The 26646-nt window shown below is 31.5% G+C and overlaps 2 protein-coding genes across 7 annotated transcripts in view; both read right to left on the bottom strand.

The window, feature by feature from the left end:
* The window catches only part of LOC130669308 (neurocalcin homolog), a 131687-nt gene that overhangs the window by 58332 nt on the left and 46709 nt on the right, over positions 1-26646 (bottom strand). The gene's annotated exons all lie outside the window — the stretch shown is intronic.
* The window catches only part of LOC130669309 (neuronal calcium sensor 2), an 89536-nt gene that overhangs the window by 16319 nt on the left and 46571 nt on the right, over positions 1-26646 (bottom strand). For 3 of the 4 annotated variants that reach the window (XM_057472111.1, XM_057472110.1, XM_057472113.1), the window contains 2 exons: positions 24750-24868; positions 16238-16381 (listed from right to left, as the gene is read on the bottom strand). In XM_057472111.1, the coding sequence (XP_057328094.1) occupies positions 16238-16381; positions 24750-24860 (255 nt within the window). In that variant the 5' untranslated portion in view covers positions 24861-24868. Of the gene's footprint in view, positions 1-16237; positions 16382-24749; positions 24876-26646 lie in introns of all 4 variants that reach the window. The other variant, XM_057472112.1, reaches the window with a different exon arrangement.

Below are 26646 nucleotides of genomic sequence, written 5' to 3'. Positions count from 1 at the left end.
TTTTTCGTTGGATTAAACATTTTGGTAACGTTACCAAAATTTTTTCAATACAATTGAATAATTCAGTAACGCTACCTAAAGTTTTTTTATAGCATGCGTAACAACAGTAACACTTTGTGTTAATGCCTCAAATAATTCAGTCTCAAATGATGATATAATATTACACTTATTTAGATAATAGTTTAAGAAAATTCAGTTAATATTTCATTTGATTTGAATAACAAATGTATACTGATAATTCAAATTTTGATCCTAAAAATTGCAGTTTCAGTTTTAACATGTGCATACGGAAATTAAAGAGCTAATGCTCGTCTTAAAATTTTGAGAATTTGAATCTAGTTGGTGAAATAACTGTCCTTTCCCGTGAAAAGTTTGAAGAATTCTTGTCGATCATTCTATTTGTCAATATAATAGTCTAATAGCATGTTTTAAAACATATACCAAAATACAATCTACCGAATTCAACATTTCGGTAACGGTACCAAAATACAATCTGGCAAATTCAACATTTCAGTAACGTAACCAAAATGTAATCAGCTGAATTCAGCATTTCAGTAACGTTACCAAAAAGTCTTTTTTTGTCGGATTCAACATTTTGGTATCGTTGACAGTACCATTTTGATACAATCGAGCAATTGAATAAATTCAAATTCGGGCTTTAATTCCTTGACAAACAAATCAAAGAGTTAACAATGGATTATATAGAATAATTTTAGTCAAAGAAAAGAATGTAATGTCACACTTATTTAGATAATAGTTTAAGGAAATTTAGTGAATATTTCATTTTATTTAAATAACAAATGAATACTGATAATTTAAATTTTCATCCTTAAAATTGCAGTTTCAGTTTTACATGTGCATACGGAAATTAAATAGCTAATGCTCGTCTTAAAATTTTAAAAATTCGAATCTGGTTAGTGGAATAACTGTCCTTTCCCGTGAAAAGTTTGAAGAATTCTTATCGATCATTCAATTTGTCAATATAATAGTCTATCAGCATTTTTCAAAACATATACCAAAATACAATCTACCGAATTCAACATTTCGGTAACGGTACCAAAATACAATCTGGCAAATTCAACATTTCAGTAACGTTACCAAAATGTAATCAGCTGAATTCAGCATTTCAGTAACGTTACCAAAAAGTCTTTTTTTGTCGGATTCAACATTTTGGTTTCGTTGACAGTACCATTTTGATACAATCGAGCTATTGAATAAATTCAAATTCGGGCTTTAATTCCTTGACAAACAAATCAAAGAGCTAACGATGGATTATATAGAATAATTTTAGTCAACGAAAAGAATGTAATGTCACACTTATTTAGATAATAGTTTAAGAAAATTCAGTTAATATTTCATTTGATTTGAATAACAAATGTATACTGATAATTTAAATTTTGATCCTAAAAATTGCAGTTTCAGTTTTAACATGTGCATACGGAAATTAAAGAGCTAATGCTCGTCTTAAAATTTTGAGAATTTGAATCTAGTTGGTGAAATAACTGTCCTTTCCCGTGAAAAGTTTGAAGAATTCTTGTCGATCATTCTATTTGTCAATATAATAGTCTAATAGCATGTTTTAAAACATATACCAAAATACAATCTACCGAATTCGACATTTCGGTAACGGTACGAAAATACAATCTGGTAAATTCAACATTTCAGTAACGTTACCAAAATGTAATCAGCTGAATTCAGCATTTCAGTAACGTTGGACAGTATCGTTGGCAATACCATTTTGATACAATCGAACATTCGAATGAATATAAATTTGGGCTTTAATTTCTTGACAAACAAATCAAAGAGCTGACTATGGATTCAATAGAAAAATTTTAGTCTTAAAAAAGAATGTGATGTTACACTTATTTAGATAATAGTTTAAGGAAATTTAGTTAATATTTGATTTCATTCAAATAACAAAGGAATACTGATAATTTAAATTTTGATTCTTAAGATTGCAGTTTTAGTTCTAACATGAGGACACAAAAATTAAATAGCTGATGTCAGCTAAAATTTCAAAAATTCGAATCTAATTGGTAAAATAACTGTCCTTTCACGTGACAAGTTTGAAGAAGTTTATTTGATAATTCAATTTGTTAACATGATAGTCTAATAGCATTTTCCAAAAGATTATACCATCCCGGGAAAAAATGATCAGACCTGGACAGGCATGAGTCTTCAGGCCTGATCAGACATGAAAAATGATCGGGTCTGACCAGACCTGGCCAGGCATCTTCATCCGGGTAAAAGAATTATATATATAAAAAATGGCCCTATATAATTATATATAATTGTGTATAACTATTAGGGTGTTTCATATTCAGGCGATATCTTTTTCCTGTCTCACCTGGAAAACTAACAATTTATAGAGCAAAATGAATATTCCTGCTTGAAAAAAAATTCTAAGTCAATTAGGAGCTTAACGCATCGAAAAATTCGATTTCCCATTTAAATAACATGGGAAATGAAATTTTTTTTTGGTTTGGAATTTTATACTTCGGCAATGGCTCATTATACGATTTAGCCCAGCATACATTTTTGTAGGGAATTAAACGCTCTAAAAAAAAAAAGTCTCCTATCATTTTTTGATAAATCGATCTGTTCAAAAAATATTGGAGCTCGAAGTCAAAATAGAGTAAATTTCGAGATCTTTTTACTTTTCCGTCGAAACTATCTTAAAACGTCATGGAATCTTTTTTGTAGTCAATTTTATTCCCCACGAATCATCTCTGATTAATTTTTTTTTAATTCTGCATTGTTTTCTAGTTATTTCTATTATAATGCCAAGCTTCTAAAAAATAGTGTTCTGATCGATTTTAAGAGCTTGGCATTAAAATAGAAATAACTAGAAAACAATGCAGAATTTGAAAAAATTTAATTTCAAATAATTTGTGGGGAATAAAATTGTCTACAAAAAAGGTCTTATGACGTTTTACGATAAGTTCGATAGTCTTGACGGAAAAGTAAAAAGATCTCCAAATTTACTCTATTTCGACTTCGAGCTCCAATAACTTTTAAACAGATGCATTTATCAAAAAATAGTAAGAGACTTTTTTTGTAGAGCGTTTGATTCCCTACAAAAATGTATGCTGGGCTTAATCGTACAATGAGCCATTGCCGAGGTATAAAATTCCAAACCAAAAAAAATTTTTTTTCCCATGTTATTTAAATGAGAAATCGAATTTTTCGATGCGTTAAGCCCCTAATTGACTTTTTTTTCAAGCAGGAATATTCATTTTGCTCTATAAATTGTTAGTTTTTCAGGTAGGACAGAAAAAAAATATCGCCTAAATATGAAACACCCTAATAACTATATACAATTATATATAATTATTTTTATATATAATAAAAAAAAATCGGGCGTGTGCAGGGTTTAAACCGTAGACCTTGCACTTGAAAGTTTAACTCGCTACCCACTGATCTAAGAGATTTAGTTGAAAGGTAAGTTTCGTATGGACTTTAAGTAATAAAAATCTTATACGTGATAGATTCTTGGTCAACAAAACTTTATATCTATGAACAGACATGAACAGACATGACCAGGCATGGACAGGTATGATCAGGCCTGAGCGTATTTAACGCTTCCGATATGAACAGGCATGAACAGACATGAACAGTCACGAACAGGCCTGAGTGTATTTAACGCTTTAAACATGAACTGACATGAACGGGTATGATCAGGTTTGATCATATCTAATTTCAGGCCTGATCATACATGAACAGGCATGATCAGGTCTAATTTCAGGCCTGATCATACACAAACAGGCATGATCAGGTCTGATCATTTTTTCCCGGGAAAATACAATCTACCGAGTTCAACATTTCAGTAACGTCACCAAAATACAATCTGGCAAATTCAACATTTCAGTAACGTTACCGAAATGTCATCAGCTGAATTCAGCATTTCAGTAACGTTACCAAAAGGTCTTTTTTTGTCGGATTCAACATTTCGGTATCGTTGGGAGTATCGATCCGATACAATCGAACAATCGAATAAATTCAAATTTGAGTTTAAATTCCTTAACGAAAAAATCAAAGAGTTGACGATGGATTAAATATCAAAATTTTAGTCAAAAATAAGAATGTAATGTCACTCTTATTTAGATAATAGTTTGAAGAACGCTTGTAAATAATCCACTTCATTTAAATAATAAATGAATATTGATAATACAAATTCTGATCATCAAAATCGCATTTTTTGTTTGAACGTCATCACACGAAAATTGAATAGCTGATGCTAGGCTGAAAATTTGAATTTAGTTAGTAATATAACTGTGTTATTTTGTAGAAAATTAAAGAAAGTCTATTGAATAATTCATTTGGCCGACAAAATAGTCCAATGCATTTTCCAAAATATTATACTGAAATACAATCTACTAAATTCAACATTTCAGTCACATTACGGAAAGGTATATTTTTTTATATTCAACATTTCGGTATCGTTTGCAAAACATTTTTCATACAATGGAAGGTTCGAACAAATTCAAACTTGGGCTCAAACGCTTTGAAAAACAAATCAAAGAGATGATCATGTATTTAGAATATAAAAATTTTAGTTATAAATAAGGCGAAATCTATTGCTTGTTAAGACTGCTTATAAATAAAGACAAATAATTTTCTTTCGCTCGGATCTCCCTTATGTTTACATTTATTTATATTTATCAATATGTAACAATATTCATATATACTTTTAATGGAAGTGAATTACTCCGTATAAATAATTATATGATCATACACTTCTTTCGATAATAGTATGAACAAATCTAGTAGATAATTTAATTTGCTGAATAACGGAAGAGTTATATTAATTCAAATTTCGACTCTCTAAGTAAAAATTTTAGTTTCAACATAAATGCATGCAAATTAAACAGCCGATGACATTTCGATAAATTAAATTTAAATAATCAAATAATTGTCTGCTTTCTCATAAAATAGCTTAAACAATTCTAATAGATAACATAGTTATTCATCAAATTATTTAATTTACTTATTTCTATTGATTATCTTATTGTTCTTTATTCAAAGATTATTATCGTCCCGTAGAATCACGAGGCACTAAATTTCAAAATTTTGATTTAACGGAGTACGATTTGACATTTCAAAACGGAAGTTAAATTAATAACTTCCTATTATTGAATAATTTTCCAATTTTGTTAGATCGATGTCAAAGATGTGATTATTATTATTATTTATATTTTTATAAAAATTATGCACGTTTATTAATAATAGCCAAAAAAATTTATTTCGAATAGTATTTTAGTTATAATTAAGAATAATTTCTTGTCATTCGTTTGTAGATGTCTATTTAAAATGCCTGCCAGTTAATTCAGCACTTTTGCATAGAAAATTACCGTAAACTTTCATTATAGTTAGCGCTTCAAAAGAAAATAACTAACCAGATAGCCAGGAAAACTTAATGAAATGTTAGTTTAACAATCTCAATTGATGAACTTGGCAGCAAGTTTTTGCAAGCTTCAGATTTATAAATTTTTAACAACAATGGACGTGCTTGGCTGAACTAAATCATTACCTGCCTACCCAGATAACCAAGGTTGCTTAGCAAACTTCTGATCTTCCCTAATAGCCACTTTAGCTCGAAATCAAAAGTAAGTTTATGTTAAAATTACCTGAAATCTGATGCCCGACTTTGCCGATAATTTGACAGCAAAAGTTGAAAAGAAAAATTTGCAGTTAATTTTTCTTCAATTTTGGGGTAACTTTCTTCGATAAAAAAAAGTCGGTAATGTTTTTTCTTACCATTTCAGAATGTAACCAAATTTATACATAAAAACGTCTACAATTTGACGGTAAAAAAATACTTTACAAATTTTCAAGTCAAATTAACAATAAATCGACACAAAATTGGCCTGAAAATTGACGACAACTTTTTTCTAGTCAACCTCTGTAGTAAATTTGTATTCTAATTCGGGTGGTAAATTTACGTCAAATTGAATAGCAAGTTGCATACAAATTGTCGTAAAAAACAGAAAAGTCTGAAGTAGACGGAAATTTTACGAAAAATTCAAGGAAACTTTTGTAAAATAAACTTTTGCTAAAGCAAACTGTACGATTAGGGTTTATTTTGCTGTCCAATTTCGGGTAAGTTAAATTTCAAGTTGCTTCCAAAATTTTTCTTCAATTTGACGGCAAATATAGGTCAACTTCAGACTTATTAGATACTGACTACAACATGAGTGCAATATGCTGTGCAAATTGATAAAAAGTTGGCTGCAAAATTTGCTATTTTTTGTTTGTTAACTAATGTTATGAACAAATGAATTTTTCCCAATCTAATCTGGACTTTGAAAAAATCCATTTGTTTATAACTTTAATTATCAAAAAAAAAAAAAAACGTCTGAACGATACGATATAAATCCGTTTCGAAAAAAATGCCGTCGATTGGTACTATCAACATTTTTTCGATTTTTTCCATCCAATTTGGACTTTGGAAAATTCCATTTGTTTATAACATGAGCTCACAAAAAGAAAAAAGTCTTTGGACGGTACGATAGAAATCTGTTTCAGAAAAAATGCTGTCGATTGGTACTATCGACATTTTAACGATTTTTTTTTTCTTTCATTTTTAAATGTAAAAAACTTAGAAAAATTCCGGCCTATCAAGCATCTGACGGAATTTGGTGGAGAGAGAGCTCGCGCATAGGCAGCTGCTCGTGCGAGAGAGAGAGGTTTGAGCGCCGGCTCGATTTTTTATCATATCTCGCGACATATTTGAGATACAAAAAAAAAAGAATGATACTTTTTTTGTGTATTTTTTCATTTTGAACATTTTGTTTCAAATAAACTGCCCCAACAAACCAGTGGTTCGGGAGTTATTTCGATTTAAACAATAAAATTGTTATTAATAATTGTTTGCAGCACTTTTGAACGAAATGGAGCCGATTTTTGTAATCCTTGGCCCAAAATACGTAAGATACAGTCAGATTTAGCCGGTGTCAACAAAATATACGGGCTCACCTCTTCAGCCGAAGGACTAGAAATACCGTTCGTTACCAAAATGCATAGTTCGGTTAATTTGTATATATATAGTTACCAAAATGTTGAAACGATCATAAATTTGATGTATATCAATAACAGTGAAGTTACATCAAAAATCCTGAAAAAGCCATCAAAGGACATGCAATCAGAAACATTTTAAGCTATTAAAAAAAATGCGTTACCAAAATGTTGAAACTACATATATATATATATATATATATATATATATATATATATATATATATATATTTATGTAATATAACGGACTTTTGAGGACACGATTGCGTCTACAATTCAAATCCGATCTTAATGAAATTTTCTACACTTATTTTATGTGTAATTACCACGGTTAAGTTCGAAAATGGGCTGAATCGGTCAATTAGTTTAGAAGTTATGGCTGTTTGAAGTTTTAACGATTTTTCGAAAAAATCAGTTTTTAATCACTTTTAAAGTCCATATAACTTTGAAACTAAAACTCATAGATCATTTCTGTAAAAAGTAATTTAAAGCTTGACTAATAAACTTTAATTTATGACCTTAACCTTTATATTTTGACCATTTCTTCCAATAATTTGATAGCCTTGAAAATTTTAATGGAATCAAAAAATGTTGAAAATATGGTTTTTATTCCACATAACTTAAGCACGTCCCATAATAATCCGGTTTCGTCAGTTGTATTTTATTGTGCACAAAATAACCTGTAAATTTCACTGCTATTTTATATTTTAAAAGTATTTCATTTATTATTTATGATGTATCGAATGTACCTCTAATCCCTATGATTATCAGTGGTCTTGTCATTACGATAGCACCCACAGTTCTTATCGGATCTTAATGAAACTTTTTACACTTGTTCTATAGGCGATTACTTCGATCGAGTTCAAAGATGCCCTGAATCGTTCGAATAGTTTTAAAATTATGGCTGTTTGAAATTTTCATGATTTTTCGTAAAAATCAGTTTTTAATCACTGTTAAAGTTTATATAACTTCAAAACTAACATTCATAGACAATTTCCGTAACAAGTATCTGGACACTTGTCTAATAATCTTTAATTTATGACTTTAAGCTTTATGTTTTGACTATTTCTTCCAATAATTTGATAGCCTTGAAATTTTTAATGAAATCTAGAAATGTTGGGAGTATGGTTTCTTATTCCACATAACTTAAGCATTTCCCATTATAATTCAATTTCGTCAGTTGTATCTTATTGTGAAGAAAATAACCTGTAAATTTCACCGCTATTTTATATTTTAAAAAGATTTCTTTTATCACTTACGTTGTTTCAAACGTACCTGTACGTTCCATAATTATAACTGGTCTTGCCATCGTAACAGCGATTACAATTATGATCATATTAATTAAATTTTCTATATACTTTGTTTACGTGAAGGTTAGTTGTTACATTACCTATATAATGTTTTGTCAAATTAACTATCTGAAGTTCTCTCTTAAAAATAGTCGTTGTCTTTTTTTTACCCTCACTCTTAGAAAACAAGCCTAATTTCATATCATGACTATACACTAACATGAATCACAAGATGTGTATGTATGAAACTTTTCATATAGATTAATTGGAAAATCTACCTTCCATTTCGGCTGCCGAATGGCCTTTTTTGATTTACCTATAGCCAATAACTTTCTTTTCTCGGTACCAGTCATATTCAATGCTACAAGCACCGTGATACGCTCTTTCGAGAGTTTTCCACCGACACACTTTTCTCCTTTGAATTTTAATGTCTTGAGGTAAAGTACCCAGTACTTGAACACTTCTAAAAAAGGGACCAGTAGTTGAACAGACTTTTAAAATTGTTGTTATACAAAATCCGTATATATATTATGAGTAATATGCGCATGTTATAATTATTCAATGATAGAGTAATTGATTACTGTAAGTTTTTTCAATGATAACTCAAAAAAATTATATATTTTTTAACTTTAAAGTTGACATGTCGAAAATAGCCGATAGATGCTATTTATTTCATGAATAAGATACTATACCGTAAGCCGAACAATCAGTAAAAAAAACGGTATATCATCATTTTAAGTAAAAAAAATTATACCACCCAATGAAATAGTCTTTTCTAAATACTAGACTGGGCCAAAAAATTTACAATTTTTTTTTTTTCATAGCTATATCGAAAATATTATTCAGAATGACAAAAAAAAAATTTCATGAAAGTTTGAGCCCTTAATATTAGTTTTACGAGGTCTATCATCTCTATTTTTAATTTTAATTCATAATTTGATGTTTTACGTCAGAACTGCTAAAACATGGGAGTAAAAAAAATTAATTTCCATTTTTTCTTATGTAAAATTAAATTCCCTACAAAAAAGGTCTGATTGAAAATTTTCGTCAGACAAGCCGTTTTCGATTAATTAAACTTAATAAATTGATATATTTTTTTCTATTTAACATTTTTACTTTTGAATTTTGTAACTGACGAATCAATAAATATCTAATAAAGACCATGACCAATTTTTGAAGGAAATTTAATGCTCTACAAAAAAGGTCTCTTAATATTTTTTGCTAAATTCACTCCTTCGAAAGTTATTTACGTTATTGAAATCGTTTTGACTCAAATTCAACCTTGAGTAATAGAAAATGTAATTAAAAAATTAAATTCAAATATTTCTCATTTATAAATCATCATATTACGTATTCAGAGTATTATTTTTAATATTATTCAATAACATATTATAATTCTTTTGATATTTCAATAAAACGTTGAAAAATTTTGGTGTGCCTATTGCCATAAATTTTATTAGTTTAACTACTGCTCCCGGAGTGTTCAACTACTGCGGCTTGTCAGAGTTGATCGTTCAACTACTACTCCTTTCATAGTCTATCTTAAAAACGTTGTCAAAATATAAATATTCGATTATCTGCGTTATTTTGCGCTTCAATCAATTCAAAATTGTTTATATTTTCATGAAAATCATTAATTTGAACTAATAAATACAACTTTATATATTAAAAGTAGGGTCAAATACGTTTTACTTCGGAACCTGTTCAACTACTGGGTACTTTACCTTATCAGGAGTCAACGGGAAAAAAATACCGGCTTCGTCAATGTTAAAAATGTCACTCGGAGCATACTTTTCTTTCAATTCAGGCCACACTCTATTAATCCAGTCGTCAGTCACACTGATATCGACACTGCGTGCTTCTTCATTTATTTGACCACAATTGATATGGTGACATCGTTTGAACTTTCCAAGCCATCCTTCTGATGCTTTGAAAGCACTTAATGAAAGTTCTTCAGCAAAATGTTCTGCTTTAGCTTTCATGATTGGTCCCGAGATAGGAATATTATTTTGCCGTTATCTGTAAAACCACGCTAACATCGCCTGATCAAGGTCTTCATATTGAGGTTTCTTCAATCTTTTGACAGATCTTCAATCTTCCTCGGCTTGCAGAATTTTTTCTTTATTTTTCCATATGGTAGACACGGTAGAGTGACTAAATCCAAACCGTCTCCCAACATCACTAATTTTTTTACCAGATTCTACAGAGCGTAGTAATAAAACTTTTTCGTCAGCACACAAAGATTTTCTTTTACTCGCCATTCTTGCAGTTTGAGGGTTTGTAAGCAACTGAGAGATTATGATAACGTGTAACTAACTTAACGAAAGCCAAGCAGTTGAGAACATGTGTAAGTTCATTAATACAACAAGCAAAAAACTGCATTTCTTAGAATCTTCGGTATTTCAGTAAAAGTAAATACGGGCCAGGTAATAGAGCAATAAAACAGCAAACTAGAGAACGTACACAACTACATTTCTATTGATTATGGCAACTTAGTCAATACTACCTAGTAATTAGTAATGCCTTATTGTTGTCGTTAATTAGAGTGAGCGTGATGCTATATGGAGTGTATTATTGTATAGACAACAATGTAAACCAACCAAAGTCAAGAAATTTCGACGTTTTACGGAGTTCGACGTAAAATCGAGTGTCCTTATATAGAGTTTGCACAGTATGTATATATACACTAATGCAAAAAATTAAAGGAGCAGAAAAATTTTATAAATTTTTTAGTGAATTTTGGAAGGCTGTAACTTGGTGAAAAAAAATCGTATCGAATATTTAAAAAAAGCAATTTATAGCTTGAAATCTCTAGTTTAGGTGTATTTTTTTCAAAATTTTTTAAAAGCTCCGATTATTGCGCAAACATGAGAAATACCGCGAGCCAAAAAATTTCTAAATTTTTTTTTTTTTTCCTAAGAGCCTACGGACCGCGGAAAAATTATTTCAACTAAACGAATGCATACATCGTTTAGCAAATTTATTCAGCTTCAATTTGGTTTTTTTTTTAACCTCGTAGGACGATTTGTCGCAGAGATATCAGCCTTCAAACAGAAAATGATCCTTTTGGCTTTGATCTTCGATATTTCAGGTACCAATGATCGCACAGAAAGTTGAAGGGCGGCGTTAAAAACTTGAATAAATTCCCTACAAGACCCTGTCATCATTTTTTGAAAAAAAAAATTTTTTTTATTTTTAACATCCATTAGAAGAAAGTACAAAAAAATGACTTTTTTTGGTTTTTTAGTAAATCAACCGCTACTCTGCAAATATCGATAAAAAAAATAATGTTGCCAGGGACTTTTTTAGCTTAATGTACCCCCAAGACCCCTGTAAATTTTTAAATTGATCTATCGAACCGTTTTTTGGGAATCATCGATCAAAGTTAAGCTAAACAATTAAAGGAGCAAGTTTTGTTCCTTTAATTGTGTAATCATAATCAAAACGAAAAAATTTTTTTTTTTCGACTTTTCTCAAATTTTTGCGTTGGTAACTCGGCAAATGCAAGGAAATGACAAAAAAAATAAAAAATTTCCAAAAAATGTCAAAAAAAAAATTTAGAACACAAAAAACAAGTTTCAATTTTTTTTTTTTCTTTGATTTTTTTTGACATTTTTTGGAAATTTTTTATTTTTTTTTGTCATTTCCTTGCATTTGCTGAGTTACCAACGCAAAAATTTGAGAAAAGTCGAAAAAAAAAATGTTTTTCATTTTGATTATGATTACACAATTAAAGGAACAAAACTTGCTCCTTTAATTGTTTAGCTTAACTTTGATCGATGATTCCCAAAAAACGGTTCGATAGATCAATTTAAAAATTTACAGGGGTCTTGGGGGTACATTAAGCTAAAAAAGTCCCTGGCAACATTATTTTTTTTATCGATATTTGCAGAGTAGCGGTAGATTTACTAAAAAACCAAAAAAAGTCATTTTTTTGTACTTTCTTCTAATGGATATTAAAAATAAAAAAAATTTTTTTTTTCAAAAAATGATGACAGGGTCTTGTAGGGAATTTATTCAAGTTTTCAACGCCGCCCTTCAACTTTCTGTGCGATCATTGGTACCTGAAATATCGAAGATCAAAGCCAAAAGGATCATTTTCTGTTTGAAGGCTGATATCTCTGCGACAAATCGTCCTACGAGGTTAAAAAAAAACCAAATTGAAGCTGAATAAATTTGCTAAACGATGTATGCATTCGTTTAGTTGAAAGAATTTTTCCGCGGTCCGTAGGCTCTTCGGAAAAAAAAAAAAATTTAGAAATTTTTTGGCTCGCGGTATTTCTCATGTTTGCACAATAATCGGAGCTTTTAAAAAATTTTGAAAAAAATACACCTAAACTAGAGATTTCAAGCTATAAATTGCTTTTTTTAAATTTTCGATACGATTTTTTTTTACCAAGTTACAGCCTTCCAAAAATCACTAAAAAATTTATAAAATTTTTCTGCTCCTTTAATTTTTTGCATTAGTGTATATATATATGTATTAGGGTGCTTCATTTTTTTTTATTAAGTCCCACCTGAAAATCTTGTAGTCGGTGGAAAAACAAAAATTTTGAGCCGCATGGCAGCTCTTAATTCCGATTTTAACCCGCTGCTAATCCATTTTTTATTTTTCCCATTTACATAACAGTGAAAAATAATTTTTAAACTTCCCGCTAAGAAAATAGACGATTTTCGAAAAATTCGGGAAGTTATTGTTTTTACCCCGATTTGCGAAAATCGAAATTTCTTCAGATGTCGACGTTTTGAGGTCCTAGGAAGCTATTCTGACTATTTTCAGAATGATGTCCGAGTGTCTGTATGTATGTATGTGTGTGTGTGTGTGTGTGTGTGTGTGTGTGTGTGTGTGTGTGTGTGTGTATGTGTGTGACCGGTCTATAACTTTTTAACTAATGAACCGATTTGGATGGTTAAGGCGGCAATCGAAAGAGCTTGTTTGCCATCAACTTTCCTGAAAATTTCAGATCATTTGGTCAAGTAGACTCAAAAATATTTGCGAATTACGAAAAAAAAAATTTTTTTTTTTAGTTTTTTATTGATTTTTCAGAAGCGAGTTAAACGATCGACTTCAAAATCTAATCAGCTCCAGAACTTTATAAGCCGCGTCGATTGCGACCTTGACCATCTGAATCGGTTAATTTGTTCAAGAGATATCGTTGGAGAAAGAAATGGTGAAACACGGGTTTTTCCAAATATCTTCGAAACAGCTGAATCGATCGATTTCAAATTTTAACCAGCTCTAGAATTCGAGAAAACGCGCCGATTGTCACCTTAAACATCGAAATCGATTGATTAGTTGAAAAGATAACGGTGATGAAAAGTTAAAAAAATAACATTTTATGTTATTTTTTCCGGATAATTCCAAATATAATGTGCTACAATGTGTCTGAAATCATGCTAACTCTTTCTCTTTATAATGTCTTCTGATCTTCATATAATGTCATCTAACTTGTATTTTAGTTTTAATCATATTGTCAGCGAAAGATTGAAAAAACCCAGTCTTTACTATTTTTCTCGGATATTCCATATATTATTGCTCTGACCTAAGTCAAAACTCATTCAAATCTTGATTTTGATCACTGAAATTGATTTCTGCCTCAATACATTTATTTCAGAGAACATAATCGAGAATAAAAATTTAAAAGCCACTTCTTCATTAATGATTTTCGATTCTTAACTTTTCAAACTCTAGCGTCAAACGTAACTTGTTAGAGCTTGAAAAGCTCATAAAAAAATGATTGCACGTAATAGCATTTTCGAGCTCGAAAATATATTCACAGTGATGTTTTCAAGCTCCTTGAGCTCGAAAACAGCGGGAAATTTTGGTGCTGGCCTCCCGAGCCAACCGACTTCCAGATTTTTGTAACTTTTTCCTTCCGATCACCGTATTAAAATTTTTTTTTTTGCATTTTGATTTATGAACTTTTGTAGGACTTAATTTGTTACAAAAAAGGTCCTTTAAGTCGAGTCCGTAACTCGATAAGATTTCTACACAAATCGCTTCTTAGATTAAAATTTCGTAAATATAACACTAAATCTCATCTAGCGCCCAAATTATTGATAATGGATAAAAAATGTAAATGACAATTTTGTAGGAAATTTTATGCGCTACAATTTTTTTTAATCGAACAATTTGTCGTAACTCTCAAAGCTTAGTAACTACAGCCTCTTAAAATATAAAATCGGGAAAAAATTTATTTTTTACGTCTCCAAAAACTAATTTTATAGATCTACGTGAAAAAGTCGAACCCAGCAATAGTATGTCATCGGACTTACTAAAATCTGACGGCAGTAAAATTGTTTAAATTAATAAATTTACAGATAGTACTGGTTTTGTAAGTCTTATATATTTAAGAAACTTTTTTTAAACTGTTTAAGTAACTTGATTATTTATGTTAGGTCTAAAATTCACGCACAACTTATGCAGTATCAGTATTTATATCACAATTTTTCGGTTCGTCTTTTTCACGTAGATCTATTAAATTAGTTGTTGGAGACGTAAAAAATAAATTTTTCCCCGATTTTATATTTTAAAAGACTGTAGTTACTAAACTTTGAGAGTTAGGATAAATTGTTTGATTACAAAAATTGTAGGGCATAAAATTTTCTACAAAATTGTTCCTTACATTTTTTATCCATTATCAATAATTGGCCGCTAGATGAGATTTAGTGTTATTTTTACGAAATTTTAATCTAAGAAGCGATTTGTGTAGAAATCTAATTGAGTTACGGACTCGACTCAAAGGACCTTTTTTGTACACGGTAAGAAATGCATGACGTTCAACACCATGCTGGTATGGCCTCGAGACAGATACTAAAATAGTATGTGAAGTATTCCAAGACAGTATTGTATCGAGTCCCAGAAGTATGGCGTTATTTACTATACTGTATAGTACTGGAGCTATTGTATTGCTTACACGTATGCATAGCAGGTACGGCGAAACAGCATGGCCCTGAAACCCATACTACAATGCCGAGGGCACAATGCTACTAGTTTTTCCCGCCATAATTTCTGGCGTGTCAATCAATGTATACTATCGTATTACCACCAAAACTACATAGATGTCGTTAGACTAGGTTTATCGGCCAGAAGCATTGTGAATACGGCAACGCAGTATGGGCCTGACGGCCATACAAAAATTGCGGCGTCCGCGACAACTATGGCCAATGTTACTATTCCCGCAATGGTCGAATCATCTATACATAAAATTTTATAACCTATAAAAATCTTCGATACCGTACAGTATGGCGTCTACGCCCAAACTGAGATATGTTAAAAAATTTTTTTCGATGCACCATCTATGAGAAAATAATGGTATCAGAATTTTTGAGATTTTTCGTGGACAAATACTGATCGTTTTCTTATAGCCAATTTTTTTAATGAGATTTTATAAGACCTTTTCCACAGGGATAGTGATCCGCAAAATATTTCTTACCGTGTAGCAAATTTAGTCCTCTACAAAAGCTCATAAGTCAAAATGCAAAAAAAAATTTTTAAAACGGTGAGCGGAAGGAAAAAGTTTTAAAAAATTATTTTTCAATGTTATTTAAATGGAAAAAATAAAAAATGGATTAGCAACGGGTTAAAATCAGAAGAGCTGCCATGCGGTTCAAAATTTTTGTTTTCCAATATAAGTTCTTGAAATTTAAATAAAGATCTAAAATTGGTGAGAATTTTTTTACTTCCAGTTGAGAAAGTTGAAAGTTTTTTTAAAAATAGAAAAGTTATTGTTTTCTGTCTTAAATTTGAAAGCCGAGTATTCATTAAATGTCAACTTGAAAGTCATCTCAACCATTTTCAAAATGACGTCCTAGCTTTCACGCACCCGCGTGTATATATATGTGTATATGTGTGTGTGTGTGAGTTTGTGCATCAAATTATTATGATTTATCATCAAAATATATGTTTTATCATTAATTGTATTGGTACTAACCTTAAAATCGATGTAACCATTTTTATCCATGTCAAAAGTTCGAAAAACATGATCGCAAAATTCTTCGGCGTTACCAGAAGGGAAAAACATTTTGTACATATCAACAAATTTGGCAGGCGTCAGCCTACCGTTAGGACAGTCTTGCTGCAAAATAAAAATAAAAGTACGATATTAGCAATAATTTCTAAGTGTCTAACATTAGATAAACATTGAATTAATAAAGAAATTAGCTGCGGAATTTGAATTTATACTTTACAGAAAAAGAAAGTAACATCATGTGCACAGTAAAAAATAACATCTGTTGTTAATACACGCAGATATTATTTTATACAGAAGAAACGCTTTTTAAATGTTAATGTCAAATCAACACACAATATTTTAAGCTTCATTTCTGTTACTTTTAACATACCTATGAGTAACTTTTTTCACACGTCGATATATATGTTAAAATATCACATAAATAAGCGTAAAACGTTTTTTAACACGGGATTTGTGTTAATTCTACGAAAATTCTTTACTGTGTACTTTTTCTTAAGTGCACAAAAAATTCACTATTGATTATTATTGCATTATTCTCGCTGAAATAATTAAATACATAGACATTAAAGCAACGGAGTGGTTTGAGGAATGACTGCCTAGTCGGCGGCTCTCTATAAGAAGTCCTTAAAGCCCTATAGTTTTTTTACTAACACTCTCTTGCCACAAGAGACCTACCAATCAGTGTTCTAAAAATTATATGCTGCAGCTCGAAAGTTGACACTTTAGTGTCTCATTGTACAATTTACTCTACAAAAGAACAAGCTAGCATTTGCTAATCGACTTGGATTCTAGTCACTACTTATTGTAGACACTATAATTAAAACCGATAAAACTTGATGAGGTTCCTACTTTGCATCTAGTATCCTGACATCTAATCATCTATAACTAGTACAAAGTACATCTCTAAATGATTTGTCGTATTTCAAACCTTATTTGTGATAGCTGTTTTGTGTTTGTGTCGTCCACAAATACCACCTTTGCTTACAGTCGATAGTAGCTATATTCAACCAACATCAAGAGATCAAATGGGATCTATCTCAATCAAGTACCGTATGTACACTAACGGACAAATGAAAAAATCTTTCCTTAGCAAACAACCGATCTCCAATAACTTACGTGTCTTAGTTTGAAGTCGAACTTATTAAATTATAGAGACCTAATTTATTTATTTTCGCTCATATTCATTTTATAAGCAAAATTGTTTTAAAATTAACGATTATGGGAAACGGATTCGTCCAAGAAAGCCATTATTTTTTAACTTCCCACTATGAAAATCGACAATTTTCGAAAAATTTGGGAAGTTATAGTTTTCACCCCGATTTGCGAAAATCGCAATTTCAAGTTTCACCTTTTTTGAGGTACTAGGAAACTATTCTGACTATTTTTAGAATGATGCCCGCGCGCGCGCGCGCGTGTGTGTGTGTGTGTGTGTGTGTGAACTCATTATAACTTTTTAATGAATTAACCGATTTAGATGGTTTTTGCGGCAATTGAAAGAACTCATCGGCCACCAACTTTCCAGAGAATTTCAAATCATTCGATTGAATAGACTGTGAAAAATAATAAACGAAAAAATTTTTTTTTAGATTTTGTATAATTTCTCAAGGACGATTTTATGAATTGATTCAGTACATAAAACTTTTTTTTAATTTATAAAAACAGTGTTTCATTTTACTCATATACATTTAAAAATCATTTCATTCAACATTATTTAATTAATAAATAAAAATTTGTAAACGTATGCCCTTATTCCCCCGTACTGGGAAACTCGACCAATCCTTCTTGTCCGGCTACTCAAAGAGTGAGCAACTGGGTTTTGAAATACCTAGCATAACTGAGTACGCAGCTTGATTACAGGATGAGGAAATGATGTAAGGAATTTATTTTATAATATATTTTTATTATTATAATATTATTTTATTGATTTCATTAACATTCTGATTATTTAACAAACGTAGATGACTGAAATATATGTACATGTACATTAGAAAGATATTAAAAGAATTATTATAATTAATATAAGTTAATAGGAGATCCTGGATCTGATCTCATGAGTAATACAATCTATTTGAATAATTTATCTTACACAATTACGATTTGTTCGTTATGACTTTTTGTAACATAATAATATAGCTCAAACAATTTTTCTAAATCATTTCTTACCAATAAATTATCAATGAATTCCAAGATTTATAATACGAAACAAATTAAGGAAAAGTAAAATGTAACAAGATTTGAAATATGAGAACTTCGCGTTTAGAGAACTCGTAATTAAATTATATGCTGACTCACATCGATGATCTCTTAAATTAAACGTAGGAAATTCTGGACGTGGACTGCAAAATACTTGATTGCCATTTTGACGAGACTATTAGAGATGACTCTGCGTCATGGCACTGATTTTTATTAACATGCATTTTAAAATTAAATTAATTAACTGACTAGATTTTCATATAAACAAACGAGCTTTACAATAGATTAACGAACTAGAGTTTACAATAAGTGGACTGGACTTGACTAGCACGAAGAGTACAGTAGAGATATATGTACTTGGTAAGCTGGAGAGTGTAGAGTAAGAACCTCGCTAATAGGCGTCCTCAGCCCTTCTCTACACCTCCCAGCTGATTTCTAGGTGCTAAGTACCTGCTAAGGTGACCGGTCAGAATATCCATCATAAAAATATCCAATGCAAAAATATCCATGAAAAATCTCCAATGCAATAATATCTATTGAAAAAATTATCCATTAATAAACATATCCAAATGAAAATAATCAATTCTCAAAAATATCCAAAATAGCAATTCTTGGAACTGTTTTTGCCATAATGATTATGGATCAAGGTTAAGGAACCCGGGAAAAAATGATCAGAACTGACCATGCCTGTTCATGTATGATCAGGTCTGAAATTAGACCTGATCATGCCTGTTCATGTATGATCAGGCCTGAAATTAGAAATGATCAGGCCTGTCCATACTTGTCCATGCCTGTTTATGTCTGGTCATATCTTTTCATGTCTGAAGCGTTAAATACACTCAGGACTGATCATACAAAAATTTTTATTATTTGATATTTAGGCCATTCGGTTGCGAATAATAATTCTTTGCAAAAGTGGTTCATTGATATGAAAACAACAATTTATACATGGATATTTTTAATACGATTATTGTAAAAATATAGATGTTTTAATGAATATTTATATATGCAATAATGATAAAACAAATGTGTTGTAACTGTTAGAAAATAGGGTATTTTTTTATTAATGGCTCATGAAATAGATATAGAACATGTTAATAATATGATATGTTTGATGGATTATTATAATTTAAATGTGTTTAATATATAATTACTGATAATAAATCTTATAATTAGTGGATACCGATCGGCAAAGCGGTTATGGATATTTTTGAACAAGGATTTATTTCAAGTGGTAATTATTACTTATGGATATTTTTTCTACTGGATATTTTTCCATTGGATATTTTTCATGGTTATTTTTGCATTGGATCTTTTTACATTGGATATTCTGGCCTAGAACCCCTGCTAAGTGTGTACTAACTGTTTTAATCGTCAATTGCTCGCCCTTATATATATATATATATATATATATATATATATATATATAATTTTATAGTTTTTATTAATTACTCATGTATGTATATTTGTCAGTTCCAACTGAATTTATAACTTTATGATTACGATAATAACGTTTTTTTACAATTTACGTAATCAAAACAAAATAATATTTCTTTTTAACTATGACTATTTCAAATCACTTTAAATCAATATTAAATATGCTATAAGGATTATAAGGATATTTTGTCGAAAACCATTCTTCACTGTAGACGCTTGAAATAAAACTGTGCGCATTTTTCACATGTTTCGTGTGTATTTAGTTATAAAATATATTAACCTATATGCTTGAAATAGTACTGTGCCCATTTTTCACATGTTTTGTGTATATCCAACCCAGGTTGATATTTTGACCAGGGATATTTTGTCTGGGGATATTTTGGTGAGGATATTCTGTCGGGGATATTTTGTCCGGGGACCGAGACGCCTATTACCCCCAAAATAACTACTCATACATCATGCAAGATTGAGCAAGCCTTAATCATACATGCTCATGTTCTCTCGCAATGCCTATACTTGAAAGTAGAAAATCTATTTTTGTATCGAATTGTTTTGACCGGAGTTGTTTTTGTACGGAGTTGTTTTTACCAGAGTTGTAATGACCGAGTTGTTCTGATCAGACTTATTATAGACCGAGTTATTCATGCCAAGTCCCCTTATACTTAACAATAGCACTTCTCATAGGATTCATTCATTCTTCATAAAATCTCTTTAGGAGTTTATGAGAATTTATTGGATTCTATAAGATTTTCTAAACAGAGTAAATACACATTCTTTTATCTGATTATTAAACATAAAATAACAATTTACTTCCAACAGTTATGATGAAATTATCACCCGCGTTTGAAAAAATAAAATTACTATTCAAAATGAAGATCCCGATTACTTGACACTAACTTTTAATTAATTTGTAAGCAACTTTCGCTACTTGGATCTTTTTCCGGGACTTTTTCTATCAATGTCAAGAATTGTTTCTTACATATTTTATTTTATATTTGGAAGGTGATTCCATTATTGTCTTTTGTTATAAGCTATTTTATTATATTTTAGTCTCGTATGAACTATTTAGGTATGTACGTTCGAATACTTTGATGTTTTTGTTTTTATTAATTTTTTTTTTTTTAAATATTAATTATTTTTTCTCACCTCCGGGCGGAAAGCGTCAACTTTCGTCCCACTGTGCAAAACGAAGTTGCCGCTTTCCGCCCCGTCGAGGAGAAAAATAGTATACACTCCTCGGGAAGTAAATAAGAAAGCCTCAGATCACATGTAATTGTTGGCCGAGGCGAAGCCGAGACATTTCTTACTTTACTTTCCCAGGTGTGTAATATACTATTTAACTTCCCGCTAAGAAAATTGTTAATTTTCAAAAATTCGAGAGGTTATTGGTTTCACCCCGATTTTCGAAAATCGAGTTTTCATCAGATGTTGACGTTTTGAGGTCCTAGGAAGTTATTCTGACTATTTTCAGAAGGATGTCCGAGTGTCTGTATGTGTGTGTGTGTGTGTGTGTGTGTGTGTGTGTGTGCGTGTGTGTGTGTGTGTGTGTGTGTATGTGTGCACGCCTGTGTGCACGTGTGTTCCCCTGTGTAAGCGTGTGTGCGTTTGTGTACGCATGTGTGTGAGTGCGTGTGTGTGTGTGTGTGTGTGTGTGTGTGTGTGTGTGTGTGTGTGTGTGTGTGTGTGTGTGCACGCCTGTGTGCACGTGTGTTCCCCTGTGTAAGCGTGTGTGCGTTTGTGTACGCATGTGTGTGAGTGCGTGTGTGTGTGCGTGTGTGTGTGTGTGTGTGTGTGTGTGTGTGTGTGTATGTGTGCACGCCTGTGTGTGTGTGTGTGTTCCCCTGTGTAAGCGTGTGTGCGTTTGTGTACGCATGTGTGTAAGTGCGTGTGTGTGTGTGTGTTGGTGTGTGTGTGTGTATGTGTGCACGCCTGTGTGCACGTGTGTTCTCCTGTGTAAGCGTGTGTGCGTTTGTGTACGCATGTGTGTGAGTGCGTGTGTGTGTGTGTGTGTGTGTGTGTGTGTGTGTGCACGCCTGTGTGCACGTGTGTTCCCCTGTGTAAGCGTGTGTGCGTTTGTGTACGCATGTGTGTGAGTGCGTGTGTGTGTGTGTGTGTGTGTGTGTGTGTGTATGTGTGCACGCCTGTGTGTGTGTGTGTGTGTTCCCCTGTGTAAGCGTGTGTGCGTTTGTGTACGCATGTGTGTAAGTGCGTGTGTGTGTGTGTGTTGGTGTGTGTGTGTGTATGTGTGCACGCCTGTGTGCACGTGTGTTCCCCTGTGTAAGCGTGTGTGCGTTTGTGTACGCATGTGTGTGAGTGCGTGTGTGTGTGTGTGTGTGTGTGTGTGTGTGTGTGTGTGTGTGTGTATGGATGTAAACTCTTGATATCTTTTTAATGAATTGACCGATTGAGATGGTTGAGGTGGCAATCGAAAGAGTTTGGTGGTCGTCAACTTTTCTGCAAATTTCAAATCGATCTAATGGACTCTAAGATATAAAAGAAACACAAAAAAAAAAAATTTTTTTTCAGTTTTTTTCGAATTGTTCAGAACGGCTCGATCGATCAATTCCAAAATTTAATCAGCACTAGAATTCAATAAAACGCGTCGATTACCGCCTCAACCATCTCAATCGATTTATTCGTTCGAGTGAAATCGAGCTCGAAAATGTATTCGCGACAAAGTCGGTGCTTATACTACCACATTTAAATAAAATGTTTAGTTATTCACAACAAGTTGTATTTTATTTGATTTATTTATTTATCACCTTAAAACTAATTACAAATGCAATAATAATTAGTTTAGAATGGAATGCTACGACGTATAGTTTACTTTATGATATGTATATCTCAATATATGTAATAATAATAATGGTATATTGTATATAAAAATATGTCCTCTACCAATTTCTGCCCGTACGGATACCTGCATTCGTTGGTATGATTGGCTGGTGGGTTGGCATCTTGACTTTGCCTGGAGTTCGAAAACATTGTCATGCATACATTTTCGAGCTCTTCGAGCTCGAGAATACTTTTGTATGCCATTGTTTTCGAAACAATAACTTCCCAATTTTTCGAAAATCGTCGATTTTCTTAGCGGGAAGTTAAAAAACCGTTTTTTAACATTTCTATCTCCCACGATATCTCACGAACGAATTGACCGACTTTAATGGTTGAGGCGGCAATCGACGCGTCTTATTGATTTCTAGAGCTGCCTAAATTTACGAATTGATCGAATCAGTCACTTCAAAGATAAATGAAAAAAACCGTTTTCCTCCATTTCTTTCGCCAACGATATCTCTTGAACGCATTAACCGATTGAGATGGTTGAGGTGGCAATCGACATGCTTTATTGTGTTCTAGAGCTGATTAGATTTTAAAATCGATCGATCGAGCCGTTTCTGAAAAATTAAAAAAAAAACTAAAAAAAAATTTTTTTTTTTTCGTATTTCTTTAATGTCTTAGTCTATCTTATCGATCGATCTAAAATTTTCAGGAAAATTGACGGCCAACAAACTCTTTCGATTGCCACCTCAACCATCTCAATCGGTCAATTCATTAAAAACACACACACACACACACACACACACACACACACACACACACACACATACATACAGATAATCGGACATCATCCTGAAAATAGTCAGAATAGCTTCCTAGGACCTCAAAACGTTGACATCTGATGAAAATTCGATTTTCGAAAATCGGGGTGAAAACAATAACTTCCCGAATTTTTGATAATTTATAATTTTCTTAGCGAGAAGTTAAAAAGATTTTTTTTTTATTTTATTTATAAACTAATTTTACTTCAATAAATGTAGTAACGCACACCAAGTAAATTGAAATTTTGTTATTTAATTTTTTTTGAAATTTTATGAAAATGTTTACCATGATTTTGAATCATATTAGGTACTTGGTATTTTTCGATTTGACTTTCTTTTCGTGTAAAAATAATTTTCCTTTACTTTTAAAAAATTTTAAACGTGTACTTGACGCGACTTTATACAGAGAATCTGTTTTTGGTAGGATATTAAGTACTCCCTGATTACGATTTTCTATTTCCCATTTAAATAACATGGGAAAAAAAAAATTTCAAGTTTGAAATTTTATATCTCTATAATGACGTATTGTACAAATAAGCCCAGGATATATTTTTGTGGGAAATTTAACGCTCTACAAAAAAAAAATCCTTTATGATTTTTTGATAAATCTATCTGTTCAAAAGTTATTTAAGCTTGAGTTATTATACTTATTATTAGCTTATATTTATTATACTCTCGTGGATTGACAGCACTCGCTTCGCTTGTGCCACCAAACCAACACTTGAATATAATACTGATTCCACAAGATGTATAAGATATTATTTTATAAATTAAGTAATGAAATTTCACCGATATCGTACATTGAAGGAATACACGGTTTAATCGTATAAAAAAAATTTTTGTTATTAAAGAGGAATATTATATCGATCATGTATAAAATTGAATTAACTATTCGAAATACAACATAAGCGTTCGATATGCAAACCTTTAAATTTTTTAAATTTTTTGTTCTGTAATTTAATCTAAAAAGCAAAAAAAAAATGGCCCATTAGGGAAGTAAAAAATTTTTGCATTCTAGAAAGTTATAAGCATTCGCTTATATAAAAAATATAAAAAATGGCTGATTCAGAAAAATTAATTCATTTGACATTGAATTCTTGAATAGTAAATTAATTCTTGTGAACATAACATTAAATCATTTTTACGGGGCTCTACTCGGATCGCACATGTTTCGGTTCCATATGAACTAATTATATAATTGAAACTTTCAAATTTAAAGTAAAAAAATATAAAAATTGGCTTACTTTGAACCCTTTATACCATTCCTTGATAGTCGCTTCATCATAACGCGTATGTGACTTGAGAAAATCCATGTCTTCTTTGCTGAGTTTATCTTTACTTCCAAAGCAACCCATTTTACGTGCTGTAACCAAAAATGAACAGAAATATTTAAAGTTAGAGTCTGCAAAGACCTGAGTCGATTATTTTTTGAATCCCAGAAATTATAGCTAAAAAATGATTGAAATTCTTCATTTAATCACAGCGAATAATAAAAAAAATAAAATCTGGAAAATGGTTGACTCTACGGGCTAAAAACTAAAACTTCTCACAATATTGAACTCTTCGAACTCAGAAAATCTGAATATTTTTCAACTCCCCACAGATCGGAGAAATTTCGGCCTGATCAATAAGGTTAAAAAAAACTGTTGACGCTGCTAAGTGAATCATAAGTTTTTTAATATTTTTGAAATTTTATAATCAAAATTATTTTTATGCTACTGTTTTTGAGCTTTTCAAGCTAAAATATTTTCAATATGAAGCTAATCAAGAGACGCGGTCAAGTCTCGCGCCAAGTATGCATCGAACAATGTGAGAGCGCAAGAATTTTGGCCGTGTATCTATACCCGAACCAACCATTAGTATGTTGACATATAAATTTAATTATCAAATTTGAAAAAATCTGTTGAATTTCGATCTAAAATGACCTTAGATACATCATATAAATAAATGACTTGCTTTCGATTGCAACCTGAATCGAATCATTCGGTCTAGTACTTAAGAAGTTATACCCCATAGAAACGTCTCATGCGCCAAATATAAGTATTTTTCAAATTCTATAATTTTACTATCGACATTTGTGCTATATATATATATATTGTAGAAAGAGACAGAAATAGCCGTAAACGTATATTAAAAAGAGAAAGAAAACGCGGCAAACAAATGAATTTTTAAAATACAAAGCATCTTTTTTAATTAAAATAGCCGCATATACGAATAAAAATCTGTCTTTTAATTTTTCTTAGATATGTTTATTTTAATGAATATATGGATAAACGTTAATAAATTTTGAACGGATAATTTTCTCAAAATATCAATACAGCTTTTCAATAAAAATTTTACGAGATACTTCATTTTTTTGCTGTCAGTTGAACTTAGTTTAATTTTCTCATGAGGTAGGAAAAAAAAATACACGGATCTATTCTTTTCTACTTCTTACACGGAAAAAAATAATCGGTAGCCGTTACCGATTATTTTTTGGTAGCAGCTACCAAAATAATCGGTAGCTGTAACCGATTATTTCGGAGCAGTTACCGGTTGAAATCGGTAACTGCAACCGATTATTTCGGTTCTACAGACGAATTTCAATGGACATAAAAAAACTATTTCTGAGAGATGTTACACGGGATGTGTGTACGAGTGTGCGTGTGCATACGCGCGTATGTGTCCGTGCGTGCGTGTGCTTGAGTGCACGTGTGTGTGCACGAGTGTGCGTGTGCATACGCGCGTGTGTCCGTGCGTGCGTGTGCTCGAGTGCACGTGTGTGTGTATCCGTGCGTGTGTGCATGTGTGCACGCCTGTGTGCACGTGTGTTCCCCTGTGTAAGCATGTGTGCGTTTGTGTACGCGTGTGTGCGAGTGCGTGTGTGTGTGTACGTAACTGATACCAAAAAAATCGGTAATAGCCACCGAAATAATCGGTAGCAGCTACCGAAAAAAAATCGGTAATAGCTACCGAAATAATCGGTAGCAGCTACCGAAAAAAAATCGGTAACTGCTACCGAAATTATCGGTAGCTGTTACCGAAAATTAATCGGTAGCGGCTATCGAAAAATAATCAGTACCGGCTACCAATTGCCAATCGGTAGCGGCTACCGATTATTTTTTTCCGTGTAGATTTACGTAGATCTAAACCATTTTTTTT

Source organism: Microplitis mediator, chromosome 6, assembly GCF_029852145.1.
Source record: "Microplitis mediator isolate UGA2020A chromosome 6, iyMicMedi2.1, whole genome shotgun sequence".
Taxonomy (NCBI): Eukaryota; Metazoa; Arthropoda; class Insecta; order Hymenoptera; family Braconidae; genus Microplitis; species Microplitis mediator.
The sequence above is the reverse complement of the archived record's forward strand: the minus strand, read 5'-3'. Positions and strand labels throughout refer to the sequence as shown.